The sequence below is a fragment of the Passer domesticus genome, chromosome 19 (assembly GCF_036417665.1).
Source record: "Passer domesticus isolate bPasDom1 chromosome 19, bPasDom1.hap1, whole genome shotgun sequence".
NCBI classification, from domain to species: Eukaryota; Metazoa; Chordata; class Aves; order Passeriformes; family Passeridae; genus Passer; species Passer domesticus.
The window spans coordinates 6,074,997-6,095,516 of NC_087492.1; the positions used below are offsets into that span (position 1 = coordinate 6,074,997).

General features: G+C 60.8%; 2 protein-coding genes across 3 annotated transcripts in view; both read left to right on the top strand.

Annotated features, from left to right (window-relative positions):
- The window catches only part of SRRM3 (serine/arginine repetitive matrix 3), a 28,269-nt gene extending 14,852 nt beyond the window's left edge, over positions 1-13,417 (top strand). For both annotated transcript variants that reach the window (XM_064394361.1, XM_064394360.1), the window contains 11 exons: positions 63-143; positions 518-547; positions 934-1,002; positions 1,295-1,330; positions 1,938-1,988; positions 2,089-2,193; positions 3,005-3,176; positions 8,625-8,944; positions 9,493-9,720; positions 9,961-10,098; positions 13,065-13,417. In XM_064394361.1, the coding sequence (XP_064250431.1) occupies positions 63-143; positions 518-547; positions 934-1,002; positions 1,295-1,330; positions 1,938-1,988; positions 2,089-2,193; positions 3,005-3,176; positions 8,625-8,944; positions 9,493-9,720; positions 9,961-10,098; positions 13,065-13,281 (1,447 nt within the window). In that variant the 3' untranslated portion in view covers positions 13,282-13,417. The remainder of the gene's footprint in view (positions 1-62; positions 144-517; positions 548-933; positions 1,003-1,294; positions 1,331-1,937; positions 1,989-2,088; positions 2,194-3,004; positions 3,177-8,624; positions 8,945-9,492; positions 9,721-9,960; positions 10,099-13,064) is intronic.
- A 3,368-nt stretch (positions 13,418-16,785) lies between these two features.
- HSPB1 (heat shock protein family B (small) member 1) lies at positions 16,786-18,557 on the top strand. Its single transcript, XM_064394411.1, has 3 exons — positions 16,786-17,288; positions 17,971-18,034; positions 18,249-18,557. Exons 1-3 carry the CDS (start codon positions 16,937-16,939, stop codon positions 18,406-18,408), a joined length of 576 nt encoding a protein of 191 aa, XP_064250481.1. The 5' UTR covers positions 16,786-16,936; the 3' UTR covers positions 18,409-18,557.
- The last annotated feature ends 1,963 nt before the right edge of the window (positions 18,558-20,520 follow it).

A 20,520-nucleotide genomic window follows, 5' to 3' on the forward strand; every position in this document is an offset into this window, starting at 1 on the left:
CACACAGAGGCCAGGGGCCTGTCCCTTCTTCTTTTCCCAGCCTTGTCTGCTGTCTCCTACAGGTTGAAAAGACGCTCGAGCAGCTCCACCTCTCCTCCACCCAAGAAGAAAAAGAAGAAGAAATCAGGTCACCGCCGGAGCCGGTGAGTCCCCGGCTGTCCCTGCACTGTCCCTCTGGAGGGCAGCTCACCTCCCTGCTCAGCACTTTGCCAGGCTCTGGAGGGGCAAGTCACCCCACTCTGGGGGGCAGTATATCCCTGAATATGTACCCTTAAAAGGTGCAACATGTCTGCATGTATTGATACTGCAACACACGTGTGTACACACACCAACTGCATGCACTGGTGGGACCTTGCCTGGTCCATGTGGGGAAGAAGGTGGTGCCACAGGGCACAGCACCAGGCAGGATATGGCTCTGTGAAGGGTCCATCTGCCCAAAACCTCACCACTTAGCACTGGCTGCCTGGGCAGGATGCTGTCCCTAATGTGCCTTTCTTCTCTGCCTTTCCCATGGCAGCAAAAAGAGGAAACCCGGCTCAGAGCGCAGGTGAGTGAACACTGGGCTGGGTGGGCTGTGGGTCCCCTCTGGGCTTGCAAGGCCACTGGGCACAGGCTGGCCTCTGTCACCCACTGTCCCCCTCTGAAATCCCCCTGGGAATTGGCCACCTTGTCTCCTGCTGGAGGCTGTAGAGCCCACGAGGTGGCAATGAGACACAGCAGGATTTGGGCATTTCAGAATTGAAGGCAGCCAGAGCCCTTCTGCCAAAAGTCCCCCAGCCCAAATCCCCCAGGAAATAACTGTTCATGCATCCCATGGGGTGGTCCAGGGGAAGCAATGTGGCTGGGGGTGGTGGGACCAGGCTCCCCTGGGCCAGGGGGAAGAGGCAGGGGAGTCCCTTGCTCCCTGCTCAAGGGCACCCACTTCCCCTCTAGCTGTGACAGCTCTTCACCCATCCGCAAGGAAAAGAAAAAGAAGACTGGAAAGAAACACAGACGTGACAGGTAGGATGGACATGACAGCAGGCTGGGGACAGCAGGGGTGGTTGGGGACAGAGGGGCTGGTTGGGGCTGCTCAGTCCCTTGGGCTAGGATTTAGAAGTGGATAGGGATGGACACTGATGACTTTTCATGGGGCCATCATCTCCTCACAGCCACTGTCACCTGCCCCATCCAGCAGCCCACCTCTGGGCCATCCCCCTGTCCTTCTCCTCCTGCCTGGAAACTGCCCAGCCTTTGCTCCCCCCTGGCCAGATCAGTGTATCTCCTTCATCTCTGCCTCCTCTTCATCCCTTAGGTCTGAGTCGGGGTCACGAAAAAAGAGAAGACACAGGTAAGAGTGACAGCTACCAGGAGCCACCCCACTGCCACCAGCTGCCAGGGACCTGTGTGCTGCCCTCCTGCTGTCCCCTCCCCTCTGCCCATCGTGATGAGCCTCCTCACCCCACAGCTGGACACTGCTCTGTGTCCTCTGCCCTTGATGTGGCACAGGGCCACTCTGGATGACTGTGGGGCCCCAAATGTCCCCCAGGGGAGGAGGGGGGATCCCAGGCAGCCATGGCCAGGGCAAACCTTGACTATTGCCCTCTGCCAACACTGCTATTTTAGAGTGAAAGGAGTGAAAAACACACAAAGGGTGCCAAAGAGAGCACAGGGCAAAACAAGTGGGGGCACGTCAATGGTCCCCCCTGAGGATGCTGAGCAGAGCCATCCCCCCCTGTCTCTCCTGCCTGGTCTCACCAACCTGACCTGACCCCACAGTCCCCCCAAATCCATCTGGGATCCCCACCACGCTTTGAACCTCAGTGGAGCCCAGCTCCAGAGCAGGCAGGTCCTTCCCCTCGCTCCTCCCGCAGCCTCGGTGTCTCTGGGGGGCTGGGAAAGCCACCCCCAGGTGCTGCCCCCGCTCCCACCTCTGCAGCTCTCGGCTCTTCCCGCAGGTCCCGAAGCCCCAAGAACAAACGGAAAGAGAAAAACAAAGAGCGCAAGAGGTGAGGGGCCGGGCTGGCGGGGGCAGCGGGCTCTCTGTGTCCCCGCGTGTCCCCCGCGGCCGCTCAGCCTGTCCCCCGGCCCCGGCCGCCCTCTCCGCAGGTCCCGCAGCGAGTCCCCGGCCTGGCGCTCGCACCGCCGCAGCTCCTGCAGCTCCCACAGCGCCTCGCTCTCCTCCGACGACAGCGGCTCGAAATCCCCGGGCAGGTAGGGACAGTCCGGGACCCGCCTCCCCACCACCACACCCGGCCACAGCCTCCGCCATGGGACCCTGTGGGGTAGAGGGCAGGGACAGAGATGTCCTTGTGAGGGACACCCTTATGTGGCAGCGGGCAGGGAGGAGGGAGGCAGAGGTGTCCCAGGAATGGGGACCCTGGAGGATGGAGGACAGAAGGTGAGTGACAGAGGTGTCCCAGGAATGGGGACCCCGGGGGCTGGAGGGCAGAGGCAGGGGGCAGAGGTGTCCCAGCGGTGAGGACCCCGGGGGGTGGAGGGATTTGTCATCCTTCAGCGATTCTTACTTGGTTTTGGAAAGCAGAGAGGAGGAGGAGAGGGCCTAAGAAAGGAACAATCCTTCTGCACCCCCTGACAGGAGGGGACAGCTGGGTGGGGACTGGGCTCTGCTCCCAGGGAACAGGGACAGAACAAGGGGAAACGGCCTCAGGCTGTGCCAGGAGAGGCTTAGGTTGGACACCAGGAGCAATTTCCTCATGGCAAGGGTGCTCAGGGGGATTTGGAGTGCCCATCCCTGCTGGTGTCCAAGCAAGGCCTGGAGGTGGCACTGAGTGCTCTGGGCTGGTGACGAGGTGGGCATGGGGCACAGCTGGGACTCCATGGGCTGGTTTGTGAATATGGTCCCCAGACGGGCTTTCGATTTTTAGCTAAAGACAGCACAAAGCACCAATTCTCACCCCATTTCAGGCTTCGGCAAAGCCTGGGCTGCAGCCGGCGGCTCTGCTGGAGCGCGGGGCGGGCTCGGGGCCGGGGTACCTTCAGCTGACGGTGCGGTTCTCCTCAGGCTGAGCCCCAAGCGCCGGCAGGATGGCCCCAAGGGCAGCAGCGCCCGCTCCAGCCGCAGCCCGTCCTCGCCCTCGCCGCAGCGCTCGGCCTCGCCGCACCAGAACGGGCACAAGGGCAGCGCCCAGAACGGCCGCCACAGCCACGGCGCCGCGCTCCCGGAGCCCTCGGATGTACGTAGGCTTTTCTTGGATCACTCTTCGCTTCCCTTCCCTCCCCTCCTCCCTCCACAGGACTGCCCCCCTGCTCTCCTCTCCCCTCCTTCCCCACTCGCTCGGCTCCCCGCCCTGCCCAACCGGAGCACACGGGGGAGATGGGGGGTGCGGGTCGCACCCTCCCAGCACTCACCGACCCCGCGCTGGGTGCACGATCTTCCTGGGGGAGCCAGCCCACCACCCTGAGGCAGGGATCAGGGCAGCCAACAGGTCATCCCCCTCCCAAAGCCACACCTGCGGATGTCACCCCCCCGGGATGACGGCTTGGCAGGCCAGCATCACCTGCCAGGGCCAGCACCGGGCTCGGCACCTCCCTGAGACTGATCCCAGGCAGCCAAGAAATGGCCAAAGCAGGAAAATTCTTGTTTGCCCACCAGCCCCAACTCTCCCTAGTGCCAAGGGGCCTGCACCAGTGCTCAGGACTCCAACACCCAGTCTGGCCAAGTTAGGGTTTGGAGGGAATTTGATGCTGGATGCTCAGATTTTAGGACCTTGAGGTCCCCATGGCAGGTGACATCAGAGCTGAGCATCCCCAGCTCTGCCTCAGCATCCCGAGGTGGAAATCTTGGTGAAACCTTGAGGAGTGAGGCAAAGCCCAGGGGGCCAGCCCCAGTTTAACCAGTGCTGGGCTGGTGAGGAGCCTGCTTTGGCTGAGGGGGGCTGGAGGCAGGGCTGAGCCAAGGCAGGGCGCTGCAGGACTCCACCAGTGGAGCCCACGCAGGTCCCCACCTGCCCCAGGGAACTTTATTCCCACAGCTGATCCCCTGGGCTGGCAGCACCCACCGCTGACACCCCAACACCTGCAGGGCCAGGGGCACCCCGGGAAACGGGGCCGGGAGCCCCTGACCCCACATCCCCTTGGCCCTCCCCAGCCCAGCGCCCCCAGCAGCACCCAGCACCCTGCCCGCCTCTCGGGGCACCTCTCTGCTTTCTTCTTTGCTGCGGTTCGGCGGGGGCGCGGGGGGGTTCGGGGGCCCCGGCCGGCCCCGCTCCCGCCCCGCCCAGCCCAGCACCGCCCAGGCCGCCGAGCTCCCCTGGCTCCCCGGCACCAGCGGGACTTTTCTCCAACAACTTTCTCTCTTTCTCTCTCTCTCTCTTTCTTTCTCTCTCTGGTTTCTATTTTTTATTTTTTTTTCTTTTTAATCCCATCTGTGTTTTTCTTTAGCCTCCCATTTGAAAAAAACCCAAACGGTAATATACACTTCCATTTCTTGCTCAGCAGAAGCAGGGATGAGGGGGAGGGAAGGGCAATGAAACGTGCTTTTTTCCCCGCCCCCTTGTTTTAGTTTCCTTTCTCATTATTTATTTTCTTTTCCCTTGTGATGTACAGAAATGCAAACGATATATATTTCTCTTATTTTTATTTTCCCCCCACCCCGTCGTCGTCGTGTTGTTCTAGAATTTTTTGCTTTTGTGTGTGTTAATGTGGAGAAGAAAAAAAAAAAACAACAACAAAACAAAACCAAAAACCCGATGTGTTTTCTAAATATTTACGGCCGCTGAACATTGTATTTCCATTTTCTATATTTTGAACAAGGAATTTAAAAGGGAAGAGAACCCAGCAGCTCTACACTGCAAAGGAGCGAATTGCCCTTTTCCTCCTCAAATTAGCAATTACCCGGTGTCCTGGGCTGGATCCTGCTGCCGTGGCGAGCTTTTCCTCCCCGCTGCAGGATGAGGCCGCTGGGTGCGGGGCTGTCCCGCATCCTGCATCCCAGAGGATGAGCACCCAGCCCCTCCCCGCCTCCCGCAGCCCCCCAAAAGCTCCGGGCTCGGCCGGGTGAGCCGTGCCCACCCCGCACCCCCAGAGCCGCCGGACCACGGGGCACTGCGCGTTGCCTTCCCTTTTAAATACCCGGTCCTGTCTCCATCCATCCCTGCTTCCTCCTGGGTCTCTCCTCCTCCTCCTCGCCCACACGCACCCTCCGGCCCCTCTCTTTCTCCGGTTTTCTTTGGGCCAGCACCACCCGCCGTCCCTCGCCGTGTCCCACCTCCATCCATCGCCTTCCCTGCATGTTGTCCGGGACTTTGCCATGTTACAGTGACTTTTGAAGAGTGAACCGCAGCCTGATCGGGTTACAGCCACCAGCCAGCCACCCCCCCGCGGCCCCCGCTCGGCGGCCGGCCGCAGCCTTCCAACTAAAACAATAAACAAACAAAACATTTTTAAAAAGAGAATAAAAATTAGAAGCTAAAGAGACCAATTTAAAAAATAATTTAAAATATTCTAAGCAAAGCAAACGGGATTAGCCGAGGGGTCTGGATCGCCATACTAAAGAGTCCTTGTCTTTTTCCCATTCTGCCCTCCAAATGTGGAGATTATTGTTTTCTTTTTTTATTATTGCATTCCTGTCACTGCCAATTCCGAAGGTAGGTATTTTGTCCACCTCTGCACGTTCACTTCTGCAGATGAGCCTGTTGAAAAGCACCGTAGCTTGATTTAATGTTATTTTCTCTTTCTTTCTGACTTTCTTTCTCTTTCTTTCTCACTCCCCTTCTCTGTCTCTCATTTTGTCTCTTTTTGGTGGCTATATATATATATTTTTTATTTGTATGGTTTTCCCCAGTTAGCTGCAAAGCCATGCTCTTCTCTTACGTTCTTTTTTTTTTTTTATATTTTTTTGCCCTGTCCACGTAATATTTTTTTCTTTCTTCCCCCCTTTTCTCTTCCCCGTCTCCTCGTGCTGTCGGTAGAATGCATTTCTGTGTCTTTCAGCCCTCTGAATTTGTGTTGGTTTCCAGTCAGGGGCCGAGCACGGCTGTTCCCTTTCAGTCCCCCATTAGTGGCTGGGTAACGAAGGTGAATATATTTAGGGACAAACAGGGGCAGTGGCCAAGGGTAGAAGTGGGCACAGGGGGTTTTGGGGTGGCTGGACTGGGCAAGAAATGAAAAATCTGGGGAGATGTGTGGGTTCAGCCCCTCTTCAGGGGGACAAAAACACAGCTCAGGGAAAATACTGAGGGAGGCTGCAGTAGGGAAAGGTTTAAATCTTCCTGCGTGGAGAGGGGCAGGTCCAGGACATCCCAGCCTGGAGGGGCAGGTGGCAGCTCCCTGCCCTGGCTGTCCCATCCCCACAAGTGCCCAGTGTGTGTTTTCCCTCTTAGGCTGAGCCTTTGGCAATTTGGGTTTGTTCGGGATGCTTTTACCTTTGCTGCCTTCCTGCACGCCAGGGCAGGAGACTCCAGGGTCTGGGTGGGAACCCTGCATCCCACAGCCCGAGCCCACGGCAGGGCCAGCCAGGGCCAAAATGCCACCCTGGCAGAGAGGAACCCCTCTCTTTATCTCTTCATCATCCTCTTCTTCTTCTTCATCATCTTCTCTGCTTTGATGTTCCTCTCCTGGGATGCGGGGCTGGGCACGGACCCCCTGATCTCCCTTTCTGGGGCAGCTGGGCAGGGCTGATCATCACTGCCAGCCTCCCCCTCGCTGCAGCCATTGCAACAGCAACTGGTTTCTAATAAAACCCCCAAATCCCCCCATTTTGGCTGCAGCTTGCTGCTCTGTGGCTGGAGGGATTGGCTTTTCCATGGGGACGAGGAGGTGGTGGGGTGTGGAGCAGTCTGGGATGCTCAGGAGCATGGAAGCTTTGTGTCCCTTTTGCAGCATCTTCGTGGTGGTCCCCAGAATCCCAGCCCTTCACCCTGCCCCCTTCTTGTCTGGGGGGAGAAAAGTGGCGCTGAGAACACAGTGGGATGGGTGGAGAGAACCTCAGCCTCAAGGACCCACTGACCATTCCCTGGTGTATTTGGGGCAAGGGGATGGTGAGGAACTGGGGTCAGCAGCCCTGGGCGTGGTGGCACAATCCTGGCACCAGCCCAATATCCCTGAACCCCTCTGATCCCCTCGGCTGGACTCAGCGCTGCCCCAGCAGGATTCCCCCTTCCAGGGACTCTCAGGGACCTGGCCCTGGGCTGTGCCTGGGGCAAGGAGACCCCAAAGCCCCCCGAGCTGGGCTTTGCCAGCTTGGGCAGGCCTGGTGTTGCAGGAGCTGTTTCCTCCCATCTTTTTGGTGTTTGCAAAGAGGGGGGGAACACGAGGCAGCGTTTGTGGCTCAGAGGAGCTGAGATATTTGGGAGCCTCAGGGCTGGGCAAAATCCCTTGAGGTCTCAGTGCTCAGAGCTTGGCCACGGTGGTGGCCCAAGGTTTCCCCTCCCCGTAGGAGAAGCGAGTTGGTTTGTTTTATTTCTCCTCTCTCTGGCTCTGTCTCTGTCTCTCCTCCTTCTCTCGCTCTTTCTTTCTCTCTTGCATTTTTGTGAATCTAATGATGCACTTATATTGCCCCGCTTTTCCCTTCTCTTCATACCTTACCTACTAAAGGAGGAAATGCCACTTTTTTGGTAAGTGGATGTTAACCAAGAGGGACTTAAAAAAAAAAAAAAGCATATAATGGAAAAAATAAAAAAAAAGGAAGCAGAAAGCAAAGTCTGTGTTGAGTGCTGATGAGGACTTAGCAGTTCCCTGCAGAGTCACAGCTAACAGCTCAATGCGTGTCCCAGGAAGAGCTCAGAGACATTCGTTTATCTCAGTAACGAGGACATTTGTGAAGTTTTGCTTTGTTTTTTATTTATTTATTTATATTATTTTTTTAAAAAAATTTGATTTGATTTGGATGGTTTTTCTTCTTTCTTTTTGTTGGTTTCTTTTACGCCTTCTCGCCCCCCCCCCCCCCCCCCCGCCTTGCCCTCCATTGTCGCTCTGTGCCGTTTTTTCCTCGTTTCTGGATTTGTTTTAAGCCGAAAGCCGTACTATTGATAAAAACTACACGTATCAGAACATATATCTCTATATATGTGCATGCCTCTGTGTGAGCAGACCCCATCACCTCCAGCCCTCTTTGGTTCGACCCTTTCCCCTCGGCTCAGTCTGATTTAGTCTCCCCCACTGCCCCACCTTCCCTCCTCTCATCTTTTCTTTATTATTATTATTTTCCCCCCATTTTCCTTCCTTCGTTTGGGTTTTATCCCCCTTTTCCCTTCCCCTTTCTTGGTCGGGGCGGGCGGGCACCAGGGTTTGCTTTATCCCCTCTCCAGGTGTTTTTTGGGGTGGGGGGGATGTGTTTGTTTCTTTCCCTTCAAGCTCTCCCTCCCCGACGACTTGGGGCTTTCTTGGATTTATTTCCTTTCCTCCCATCCCACCCCTTCCTTTGGGTTTTTATTACGATTTAAGTTGAGTTCTATTTTTTTGGCGTTTTGCATGCGGAGGTTTGCATGACCCACGTTGTTGAGGGCGAGAGGAAGGTGCAGAGTAGCGTCTGTGTAGCCTGCCTTATGCGATGTGCATTGACGTTGTGATCTGCGCCCCCGGCCCGGCGCCCCCCGCTAAAATCCCCTTTCTCCTTCTTTCTTGTCTTCTTCCTCCCCTTCCTCCTCTCCCTCCTTTTCTCTCTCTCTCTCCCCCCCTGCCAGAGGCCGGCCTCGGCGTCGCCCTCTCCGCGGGCTCACGGCAGGACGGAGCCGCCGTCCCCCCGCTGCCGGGGGGCTCGACACGGCGCCCGCAGCCCCCGCTCGCCCACGCCCGAGCGGGCCAAGCACGGCCACCGGCACCGCTCCCGCAGCGCCTCGCCGCCCTCCCGGCACCGCGGCCCCAGCAAGGGGCGGCCCGCGGCGCCCCGGGAGCCGCCGCCCAGCCCCGCCGGCTACAGCAGCGACTCGGAGGGCTCGGCCGGCTCCCAGCCCTACCACCCGCCCGCCGGCCCCGACAGGAACCACGGCGCGCACGGCAAGAAGTAAGGGAGTCCCGGGGATGGGGTTCTGGGGGAGCTGGGCTCGGCTGTTTGGGGTGCGGCTCCCTTAAATCCGTCCAGGCAAAGCCCTGGGGGCTGAGCTGGGCAGCGGGGCTGGGTTGGGATGCTCAAGGTGTGGGAGTGGGAATAGGGATGGAAAAGGACAGGAATGGGGGTGGCAGTGAGGGCGAGTTGGAGATGGGGATGGGGATGGGGACAGACCCAGGGATGGGGATAGGGAAGGGATGGGCTTGGGGATAGGGAAGAGCCACAGTGGGACAATGGTAGCACACCGTGGGAAGGGTCGTCCCTGCGAGGGATTATCCCACTGCGAACGGCAGGGCCGGGATGGCAGCAGGGATCACAGCCCCCCGCAGGATGCGGGATGCCAAGCAAATGAAAGCCCCGTGCTTCACAGTCAGGGATGCAGCCCAGTCAAAAACTGGCGTCATGGAGGTGTTCCTTATGGGAACCTGGGGTCCCTGGCGGCTGTGGGGACACCCTGCCAGCCAGGACGGGGTGCGAGGCGGCGCTGGCATCTGCCTTCGCAGGGTGAAGGAGCGGCACCACCGGGGCCGGCCCAACAGCAGCTCGGAGTCGTCGGCCAAGCACTCCCGGCACGCCTCGGAGCGCAGGAAGAGCCCGTCGCCCAGCCCGGGCCAGCGCAGCAGCTCCTGGAGCTCCAGCGGCTCCCTCTCCAAGTCCCGCTCCCGCTCCCGGGAGAAGAGAGCAGGACGCAGCCGCTCCCGCTCGCCCTCGCCGAAAAAGCCAGCCAGCAGGTCAGGCCCGAGGGGACAGGGACACGGGGACACCGCGGGTGGGCTCGGAGAGCATCGCGGCTCAGGGTGGCCCCGGCCGCCCCGGGACTCGGGGAGGGGCCGCACGTCATTGCTGGTCACACTGGAAACCAGTGTGGGAGTGTCATCCGTGCAGGGAACTGCGGCCACAGGGTGTCCCTGCGTCCCACGCGGGACCCCAGCCCGCTCCCTGACCGTCCTCCTCCTCCTCCCGGGCTGTAGAGAGAAGGACAACGAGCCCCGAACACGTCACGGTGATCCCGATCCCGCCCGCCCCCGGCGCCGCTCCAGGAGCTACTCCCCCATCAGGAAGAGGAGACGCGACTCCCCGAGCTTCATGGAGCCCAGGAGGATCACCAGGTGCGTCCTGGCAGGTGGCAAAGGCTCTGCCACGGCCACTGGCACGGCCCGGGGCTGGGCTCTGCCCGCTGACCACAAAGGGCACCTGGGTGGGTGGGTGGATGGATGGGTGGATGGATGGATGGATGGATGGATGGATGGATGGATGGATGGATGGATGATGGATGGATGGATGATGGATGGATGGATGGATGGATGGATGATGGATGGATGGATGGATGATGGATGGATGATGGATGGATGATGGATGGATGATGGATGGAGGGAGGGATGGATGAGGGATGGATGGATGATGGATGGATGGATGGATGGATGGATGGATGGATGGATGGATGAGGGATGGATGGATGGATGGATGGATGGATGATGGATGGATGGATGGATGGATGGATGGATGGATGGATGGATGGATGAGGGATGGATGGATGGATGGATGGATGGATGGATGGATGAGGGATGGATGGATGGATGGATGGATGGATGGATGGATGATGGATGGATGAGGGATGGATGGATGGATGGATGGATGGATGGATGGATGATGGATGGATGAGGGATGGATGGATGATGGATGGATGGATGGATGGATGAGGGATGGATGGATGGATGGATGGATGGATGGATGGATGGATGGATGGATGAGGGATGGATGAGGGATGGATGGATGGATGATGGATGGATGGATGGATGGATGGATGGATGGATGGATGGATGGATGATGGATGGATGAGGGATGGATGAGGGATGGATGGATGATGGATGGATGGATGGATGGATGGATGGATGGATGGATGGATGAGGGAGGGATGGATGGATGGATGGATGGATGGATGGATGGATGGATGGATGATGGATGGATGGATGGATGGATGGATGGATGGATGGACGGACGGACGGATGGATGGATGGATGGATGATGGATGGATGGATGATGGATGGATGGATGGATGGATGGATGGATGATGGATGGATGGATGGATGGATGGATGGATGGATGGATGGATGATGGATGGATGATGGAGGGATGGATGGATGATGGATGATGGATGGATGATGGATGGATGGATGGAGGGAGGGATGGATGAGGGATGGATGGATGGATGGATGGATGGATGGATGGATGGAGGGATGATGGATGGATGGATGGATGGATGATGGATGGATGGATGGATGATGGAGGGATGGATGGATGATGGATGATGGATGGATGGATGATGGATGGATGGATGGATGGATGGATGGATGGATGATGGATGGATGGATGGATGGATGATGGATGGATGATGGATGGATGGATGGATGATGGATGGATGGATGGATGATGGATGGATGGATGGATGGATGGATGGATGGATGGATGGATGATGGATGGATGGATGGATGGATGGACAGACGGATGGACAACAGCAGCTCTGTGGATGCGCAGATACTGTGAGGATGACTGGGTGGATCAGCTGGCCCAGACAGATGGGTACCCAGCCTGCCTCCAATGCTGTGACCTTCTGATCTCTTCCTATTTCGAGGCATGAAAACAGGAATTAATTTTAATCCGCTGTGCATATCCCGGCAATGCGCACGTCCGCAATCACGTCTCTCCTGCCCTCCAAAAGCTGGTTTCTCCTCCTCGGGATCCTATTGCCTCAGGATCCTGAGCTGTAAGACAGGCAATATTTCGTGCCAGACAAAACACTGTGTGCATATGTAGCACCTCGTTAAGATGCAGCAGTGGCGGCGGGGCCGTGCCGAGCCGAGATTACCTCCTTCCTGACCTATTTGTCTCTCCCGCTATCAGCTGGGTGATTGGGGGGGCTGGATTTTCAGAAATCTGCCTCCCTCGGGGAGGGATTTTGTTTTGCCTGGGCAGGACTGGAGCTGTCAGGAGGGAGGACAGGAGAAAGGACAGGAGGAACACTGCAGAGCCCACGGGTTAGAGCTCCCCACAGTTCTCCTTGGATGCCCTGGAAAGAGAATGGGCTGGGAAAGCTGCTCCCAGCCCAGCCCAGGTGCCACTGTGTGGTTTTCCGTCCCTCCTGCTCCATCCAGGTTTTCCCAGGATGTCCCCAGAGAGGTGGCAGGGCACGGCTGGAGAACACAGACCAAGGGGACTGTGGGGACTGTTCACCTCAGCCCCATCACCATCCTTGGGGGGGATGGGGGTGGCAGTCCCTGCTCTGCTCGGGGTTCAGGAGGAGCAGAGCCATTTCTGTGAGGTGTAGAGGATGCTGTGGGGAGGGGGCAGCCAGGGAAACCCCCAGCCCTCCCCGCCTGCCCCACAGCCCAGCCAGAAGCCCCAGGGCTCTTCTTTGCCCGCCTGCCCTGTCCCCAGCTCCCATCACGCCCCTCCACCATGTGGTCCTACCTCAGTGATGCCAACTTCTCCTTTTCCATTTCATCCCAAGGTCCCTCCCGGAGAGCATCGCCGCCAGCCTGGCTCCCAGGGTAACCTTCCCCCTTCCTCTTCCTCCTCCTCTTCCTCCCGGACTCCTCTGTGTCTCCTCACACCTCAGGATGCCCTCAGCACCCAGCTGCTCTCTGGTCCCACTAACACCAGGCTGGGAGAAGGGACAAGGGGCCGACTCCCCGTGTCGCTGCCCCCTGTGTCCCCCACCCCCTGTCCCTCCTCATCCTCAGGCGCCAGCGGGCTGCAGCTCACCTCCCGCTAATCCCAAACGTCTCTTTTTCAGCAGCTTTCAATCTTTGGTGTCTGGGAAACACAAAAGCCACATTAACCCGCTCACTTTCTGCCCTCGACGCTGCCTAATCCAGGACTAACACCCCGGGGGAGGGGGCAGGGGAGGAGGAGAGGGATGGAAGGATGGAAGGGGAGGTGATGCCGCACCCTGGCACCCCGCAGCGGGTCTGAGCCCTGAGGCCGCTGGGCCGCTCGGCTGCCCTGGCCGAACGCTTGGCCACGCTTCCCCAGCGGCCGCGGGGGGCCTGACTCAGTTTCCCTTTTCCATTTGCAGCGCCCGCAAGCGCCCCATCCCCTACTACCGGCCCAGCCCCTCGTCCTCCAGCTCGCTGAGCACCTACTCGTACAGCCGGAGCCGCAGCCGCAGCTACGCCAGCTCCAGCTCCAGCCGCTCCCGCAGCCGGACTCGCAGCCCCCCCAGCCGCTCCCGCAGCCCCAGCCGCAGCCCCAGCTACAACAGCCGCAGCAGCTCGGAGAGCGCCGGCTTCTGAGCGCCGAGAGCCCCGAGAGCCCAGCTCTGCCCCCCCCGTGCCACCCGCGCCCCTCGAGGGACGCGACCAGCGCTGGGAAGGAGCCGGGGGATGCCAAGGACGGGGCCGGCAGCGGGGGAAAGCACGGACGGGAACTCAAATGGGTCCTTGGAACGGCCCGGGAGGGGGTGGTTCCCCCGCTCCGGGGTGTTTTGGGGTCGGGATGGGGAAGGGGAGGATCTCTTCTTGTTTCTGCGAGTGCCGGGGTGGGGCGGGGCGGGGCGGGCGAGCACAGAGCGAGGGAACAAATGCTCTGCAGAGACCTTGGGGCCGGTGGATGGGGGTGGCTGGGGACACCCCTGGGGTCCCCCTGTGCTTTTTTTTGGTTTTGTTTGACTGTTTTTTAGCACAAGAGCATCCCGGGGAGGTGGGCAGGGGGGCAGGCTCAGCTGGAGGGTGTGATGCCAGCCAGAGGTGAGCAAGGCCCTGTTTCCCCAGGGAAGTTGTCCCCAGGGTGTCATGGGGCACAGGGGCTCTGCAAAACATTTTGGGGTCCCCCCAGACCTGAGCACACGCCGAGCCATGGATGAACAAAGCCGGCAGCACCTGTAATTCTCTTCCCAAGCGAGGAGATCCAGGGAAAAAACGCTGCTTGTGCCAGCTCAGGGCCCTGGCACCCTCCCACCCAGCCAGTCTGGGGGGCACCCCGGGAGGAGGGAGCTGCAGGGCCCGGGGCTGGGCAGGGGGTGCACCCAGCCATCCCCTGGCCTGTCCCACCTCTGGGCTCGCAGCCCCCCGTCCCCTCCTGCTCTGGGGAAAAGTGGCTGCTTTTTAAACTGAATTATGGGAAGAGAGAGGCAGGAGGGTCCCGGGCTTGGCCCGCCGCCCGGCTTTTGCAGGATTTTGCTGATTTCCCAAAAAAAAAAAAGCCCCCCAGGCGCTGAGGACAGTGTGGCCCCCGGGGGGGTTGGTGGCCCCGCGGTTTCCGGGTGGCTGGAGCAGGACAATGGGATGAGCCTCCCTGGGTGGGAGCAGCTGCCCGGATTAACCCGCTGGCCCTGCATGGAGAGCCGGGCTCCGGCGCTGCTTTCCAGCCAGCCGGGATCGGGAGGCTCCTCCGGAGCTCAGCCTCCTTAGGCGTGGCCTGGTGAACCAAAGCACCCGGGAGGACAGAGAGGGGAGCGAAGGGGTCAGCCTCCCAAAGCTGGCACGTCCCGGCTCAGCCAGAGGCTGAGGAGGCACCAGCCCGTGGAGCAAAATCCCAGGAGCTGGGCAGTGATGGGTGCCAGCCCCCGGGTGTCCCAGCACCCGCTGGACAGACACCTGAACAAGCAGAGGGGTTAGAAATGGGCTAAGGAGGGGACACACTCGTGGCACTCCATGGTGCAGCTTGTCCCCACGTGCCAGCCCCGGGCAGGGTGGCAGCTCTGGATGGAGGAGGAGGAGACAAAGGGTTCTGCTCTCCTGGAGCTTGGGGAGATGGAGGAGGCCAGTTCCCCCCAGCATCCCACAAACCCTGAGCCACGCGCTCCAAAAACCATCCCAGCAATTCCAGCTGCTGCCCCACAGCCCCCGTGCCCCCCGGCCCCACGGGAAGCTCAGAGCGGCCGCTGGAGCCCCCACCCTGCTGGGACACGGGGGAACCCCCTGCCAGCACCCCAAGCCGAGCCAGCAGCGGGGGTTTCCCTGCAGCCCCAGCCCTGCAGCCCCCGCGGCTCCCAAAATCCCGAGCCCCGACTGCAGCGGCGCCGCGGACCAGCCAGCACATCAGGGAAAAATTCCAGTCTTCCTCTTTTACAGCCTCTGTCTCCTGCCGCGGAGGGAGCCAACTGGAACAAATACTCTGTAGAAATACTTCAGTATTTTCCTGTCGCGCGTGCGCTCTCTCTCTGGGTTGTGAGTACAGCTGTAGATGCCGTGAGCTGGTGCAATTATAATAAATATACAGTATATATTGTAAATTACTCTGCTGGGCACCGAGAGGTTTCTTCCTGCCAGGAGCACGGCAGGGTTATCCCGCTCCTTCCGTCCGGCTCCCTGCGGCTCCATCCTGCTCTTCCCTCTGGCTCCATGTGGAGCAGCACCGGGAGTTTTGTGTCTGATCCCACCCAGGGTCCTGCTGTGTCTGTGGGGACCCTCTGCATCCTCCCTGGCTCCCTGCATCCTTCCCTGCGGCTCTCCCCTTTGCCTGCCAGCTCCCATCCGTCCTGCCTGCACCCCTCCCTGCATCTCTGCATCCCTCCCCTCTCCCCCCCATCCCGGCATCCCTCCCATCTGCCTGCAACTCTCCCAACAATTCCATACCTCCTCCATCCCTCTCCTGCTCCCTCCCATCCTTCCCTGCTCCTCCCTGCGTTCCTGCCTGTATCGCTCCCATTTCCCCGCAGCCCTTCCTGCATTCCCACCTGCCACCCTTCCATTCCTCCCCGCATCCCTCCCCTGACCCCTCCCTCCCTCCCAGCATCCCTCCCTGCATCCCCTCCATTTCCTGCATCCCTCCTTGCATCCCTGCCTGCATCTCTCCCGTCCCTCCCCACCCCTCTCGTTTCCCCGCATCCCGCCCATCCCTCCCCTCTGCAGTGCCCCATCTTCCCCTGCTCCCCCCCCAAGCCTGCCGCAGCCCCCAGCCCCACATCACTCAGCCCCCCCAGTCCCTTCCAGTCCCTCTGCCCCCCCAGAGCCCCCCAGCCCCATTATCACCCCCACATTTCCTGCTGCAGCATCCCCCCCACTCCTGGAGGTCACTAATGCGTGCACTGAGTGTGTCAGGGCTCAGCTGCACCCGCCTCCCTCCTCCAGGGCAAACCTGGGGCTGAGGGGATGGGCTGAGAGCTGCTGGGCTGGCACAGCCCTTCCCCAGCGTGCGAGCTGGGCTCTGGCCCCGCATGGGAATCCCTTCCTGTGTGCCAGGGGTGTGGAGAGACTTGGATGGGAGGATCCCCTTCCAGCCCTGCAGTCCCTCTGCCCCGCCAGAGCCCCCCCAACCCCACTATCACAGCCAGCCCCCACTGGCCCCCATCAGCTCCTGCAAGCCCCCACCAACCCCCAGGGCCCCAGGGACCCCACTCCTGGGGACAGGAACAGCCCAGCTGGGTGCTGGGGCTTCCTACCACGGTGCTGAGTGAGCCCTGGAGCCACTGCAGTGCCAGAGGGTGGGGAGGGGGGGCATGGAACCTTCTGGCTGTTGGGTGACCAGGAGCTGGGAAATCTGGAACTTTCTGGCTGTTGGGTGAGCAGGACCCGGGGGCTCTGGAACCTTCTGGCCGGCGGTGACACAGCACAGGGTCACCCCGGGCCTCCTGCACTGACTCACGGGGCCGCTCCCGGGGCGCTGGCCCGGCCCCAGCCCCTTCTCAGCCGCGTCCCGGGGATTGTTTTCCGGGCAGGCGGGCGGGAGAGGCCGGGAGCCGCTCCAAGGGCCATCCATCACTCCCAAGCAGGCCGAGCCTCCCCCGATGAAAGGAGGACGGACAATTCCTTGGCAGGGGGGCCCGGAGCTGCACTCCCACCCCCCCACTGCGGCTGCGTGCGGCCGCCCCAAGCCCGGCCGAGCTTCTCGTCCCTTCCCCGGGGCTGCCGCAATTTCCATTAATAGCCAGCTGAGCAGCCCGGCTAAAAATAACCCCGGGCCCTCTTCAAAAGGCGGCGGTGGCCGCCCCCCGCAGCCCCGCACGCCATGGCCGAGCGCCGCGTCCCCTTCACCTTCCTGCGCAGCCCCAGCTGGGACCCCTTCCGCGACTGGTACCATGGCAGCCGCCTGTTCGACCAGTCCTTCGGGATGCCGCACATCCCCGAGGACTGGTACAAGTGGCCCAGCGGCAGCGCCTGGCCCGGCTATTTCCGCCTGCTGCCCCGGGAGAGCGCGCTGATGCCCGCGCCGCTCGGGCAGGCGCTGAGCCGGCAGCTGAGCAGCGGCGTCTCCGAGATCCGCCACACCGCCGACAGCTGGAAGGTCACCCTGGACGTCAACCACTTCGCCCCCGAGGAGCTGGTGGTGAAGACCAAGGATAACATCGTGGAGATAACCGGTGGGTGATGGGGTGGGGCTCTGCGCGGGGAAAAGGGTGGAATGAGGGGTGGGAATAAGGGGAAGGGAAAGCAGGAGATGGAGGAGAGGACAGGAAAAAGGGAAAGGGAAAATCGAGGCACAGAGGAAGGCTCAGCATTACAGCTCAGTCTCGGGGTGCACTCAGGTGCAGAGACCCCCCACCCCATACGTTGACCCCTTGGTGCTGTTCTGGAGGGACACAGGGAGCCACAGAGGGACCCCGGGGGTGACGTGGGGTGTCATGGGCCCTGCAGCCCCCACAGCAGCCTGGATGCTGTGACAAAGCCCAGACCTGTGGCACGAGGCCAGGATGTGCTTCCTGCTGGGTGAGGGGGGGCCTGCAAGGAATGGGGGCAATTCCCAGACGAATTCAGGGAGAAGGGATTGCTCAATCTGCAGCCCTGCCAAGCTGTGGGGCCAGCTGGACACTGTGGGGCCCCTTTGGCACCCCCAGCTCCTGGCACTGCACTTTCCTCTGCTTAAATCTGGGGGGTGCACCCGGAGTGGCCCTGCAGAGGGTCCCCCCACGTTGCTCCAGGCTGATATTGTGGCAGAAGCCCCAGGACGGGCAGAACCAGCCCCTCACCCGCGTTGGGGTGGGGCAGGAAGGTCCCACCCAGCCAGTCCCTTCCAACCATTGAGAGGTTTCTGTTTCCTTCCAGGCAAACACGAGGAGAAGCAGGATGAACACGGCTTCATCTCCAGGTGCTTCACCCGAAAATACACGTAAGTGCCAGGGAGGAGGGGACACACCTGATGCACCCCTCGATGTCTTTGGGGGGCGTTTTCCCACCCACCCACGCCCTGCAAAGTGCACTGGCCAAACCGGGAATGCTGCTCAGCCAAACCGGGAGTGGGGGAGGCAGCAATGTGGGGCTGGGCATTGCATGCCCTGGGGTGGTGCTGCAGCCCTCACCTCCCCTTTCCCCTCCCCTCCCAGCCTTCCCCCTGGCGTGGAGGCCACGGCCGTGCGCTCCTCGCTGTCTCCCGATGGAATGCTGACGGTGGAGGCCCCCCTGCCCAAACCCGCCATCCAGTCTGCCGAAATCACCATCCCCGTCACCGTGGAGAGCCAGGCCAAGGAGCCGGCCAAGAAGTAGGCGGCACCGAGGAGGAGGAGGAGGAGACGGAGGAGGAGGAGGAAGAGGAGAAGCCGCCGCTGCCCCCCGCCCCCAGCTGCCCCCTCACACCCACCCCCTTTTTACTGTTGATTTTGTACTCGCCCTGCCACTGAGTGCCTTGAATAAATGTGAAGAATCAGCCGGAATAAAAGCTGGTGAAAGAAACCTGTGCTTGTGGCGTGTCTGCCCCGGCACCTCGGCTGTGCCGATCCTGCTGGGAGCACCGGGACGGGGCCAGAGGGGCCAGAGGGGCCAGCAGGGTCCCCGAGCCCTGCCCAGCACCGGGGTCTGTCACCCAGGGCTCCACGTCCCAGGTGCTCTCATCCCAAGTCTCACAGCCTGGCTCAGCATCCTGGGCTCCATGTCCCAGACCTGCACCCCCTGGGTCTCCCCCCCCGGGATATCCCACACCTGGATATCCCACACCTGGATATCCCACATCTCAGCTCTCCAAATCCACCTCCAGCAGTCTGGGGGCTTTACATCCCGGGTCTCCAGCATCTCTGGTGTTCACATGCCACGTCTCCAGCATCCCTGTCTCAGCATCCCAGTTTTCCACAGCCTGGGTCTCCTCCATCCCAGGTGTCTCCAGTCCCAGATCTCAGCACAGTGACTCTCCTCATCCCTGCTCTCCCACACTCAGGGTCTCCACATGCCCTATCAGAGAATATTTGGGATTTCCACACCCTGGTGTCACCATCCTGGGATGCTGCATCCCTGAAAAACAACTACACAAACACCCCCTTTGGGTCAGAGGGCAAATAGGGGCTTCAAGGGCAAGAGCCCACCCCAGCAGAGCCCCAGCCCCGTGGTGTCCCCCTTCCCTCCACCCCATGGTCTGAGGGACTGGCTTGGGCTGAGCAGGGGCTGGGTCGTGGTCCCGGTGCCATTTGGCCCCGGCTGGCCCCGTGTCCCCTGTGCCCTCCCTGCCCCGGGGCTCTGGGCAGGACTGGCCCTACATGGCCGAGGTCGGGCCCACGGCTGCCCTGTCCCCCGATGTTCCTGCTCCGCCAAATCCCACTAATCCCCCCTGAGTCATCCCGCTGGCAGACGGTGACCTGGGAGGAATCCCGCAGCTGCGAGGCCCCTCTGCCAGCCCGGGGGGCTCCTGGTGCCCCTGAGCCCCCGAGCCCTGCCCCCACCCCCTGCCAGCAGCCCGGGCTGTGATGAGCTGGGCAGCTCTCAGCAGGCACTGGGGATCATTCCCGATCCCGGCCATCCATCCCCGCTGCCGGGGGTCCCTCCTGTGCCTGGGGGGTTCCCGTGTGTGGGTGAGTCGGGCTGTGAGGCTCTTCCAGCCCCAGCGTCACTCAGGGGGAGAAGCCCCCGAGGAGCATCCCCGGCCCCCTCTCCTCTCCCGTGGCCCCTCCAAGGTGACTTTTCCTTCCCCAAAAAAGCGTTCCCCGAGCGGGGCAGGGGCTGCGGCAGGACCAGGGCGCTGGGGTGGGGTCGGGGTGTCCCTCCCGGTGTGGGGGTGCCCGGTGAGCCCCAGCCCCTTGCCGGGGTGTCGGCGCTGCAGCCCCGGATCCCTCGCAGGGCGCGTGAGTCAAGGCGCATTTTCTGTTTTTAGGTTCGCGGGGAGGGGAATATTTTTACAGCGTGAGTCACCGCGCGTGTGGCTGCGAGCGGAAAACCATCGGCAAGGGACGGAGGTGGGGAGGACGGAGGTGGGGAAGCGCCCACCCAGCCCCTCCTGAACCCACGGGACCCTCCCGCGGCTCCCACCGCCCCGGGGAGGAGCCGCTGCAGCCGCAGGGATGCGGATCCTCCGCAGCAGCGGAGGGGAGGCGGCCCAGGCAGAGCCCAGGAGCAGAGCCCAGGGCAGAGCCCAGGGCAGAGCCCAGGCCGTTCCCGAGCCCCCCGGTCCCACGGAGCTCCCCAGAAAGTCGAGACAGGCGATAACAATTAAGCAGCGCTGACGTCAGATCTGTAAGTTTATTTGCTCAATGTACGACGGCTACATAATGACTCACATTCATGATATTCCATCACTGAGGAAAAACTGCTAAGAATGGTCCGTGTGTGAAATAATTCCTTACAGAAACACGGAGTTGGAAAAATAATCACTGATTAGACCTTAAAAATAGTTCA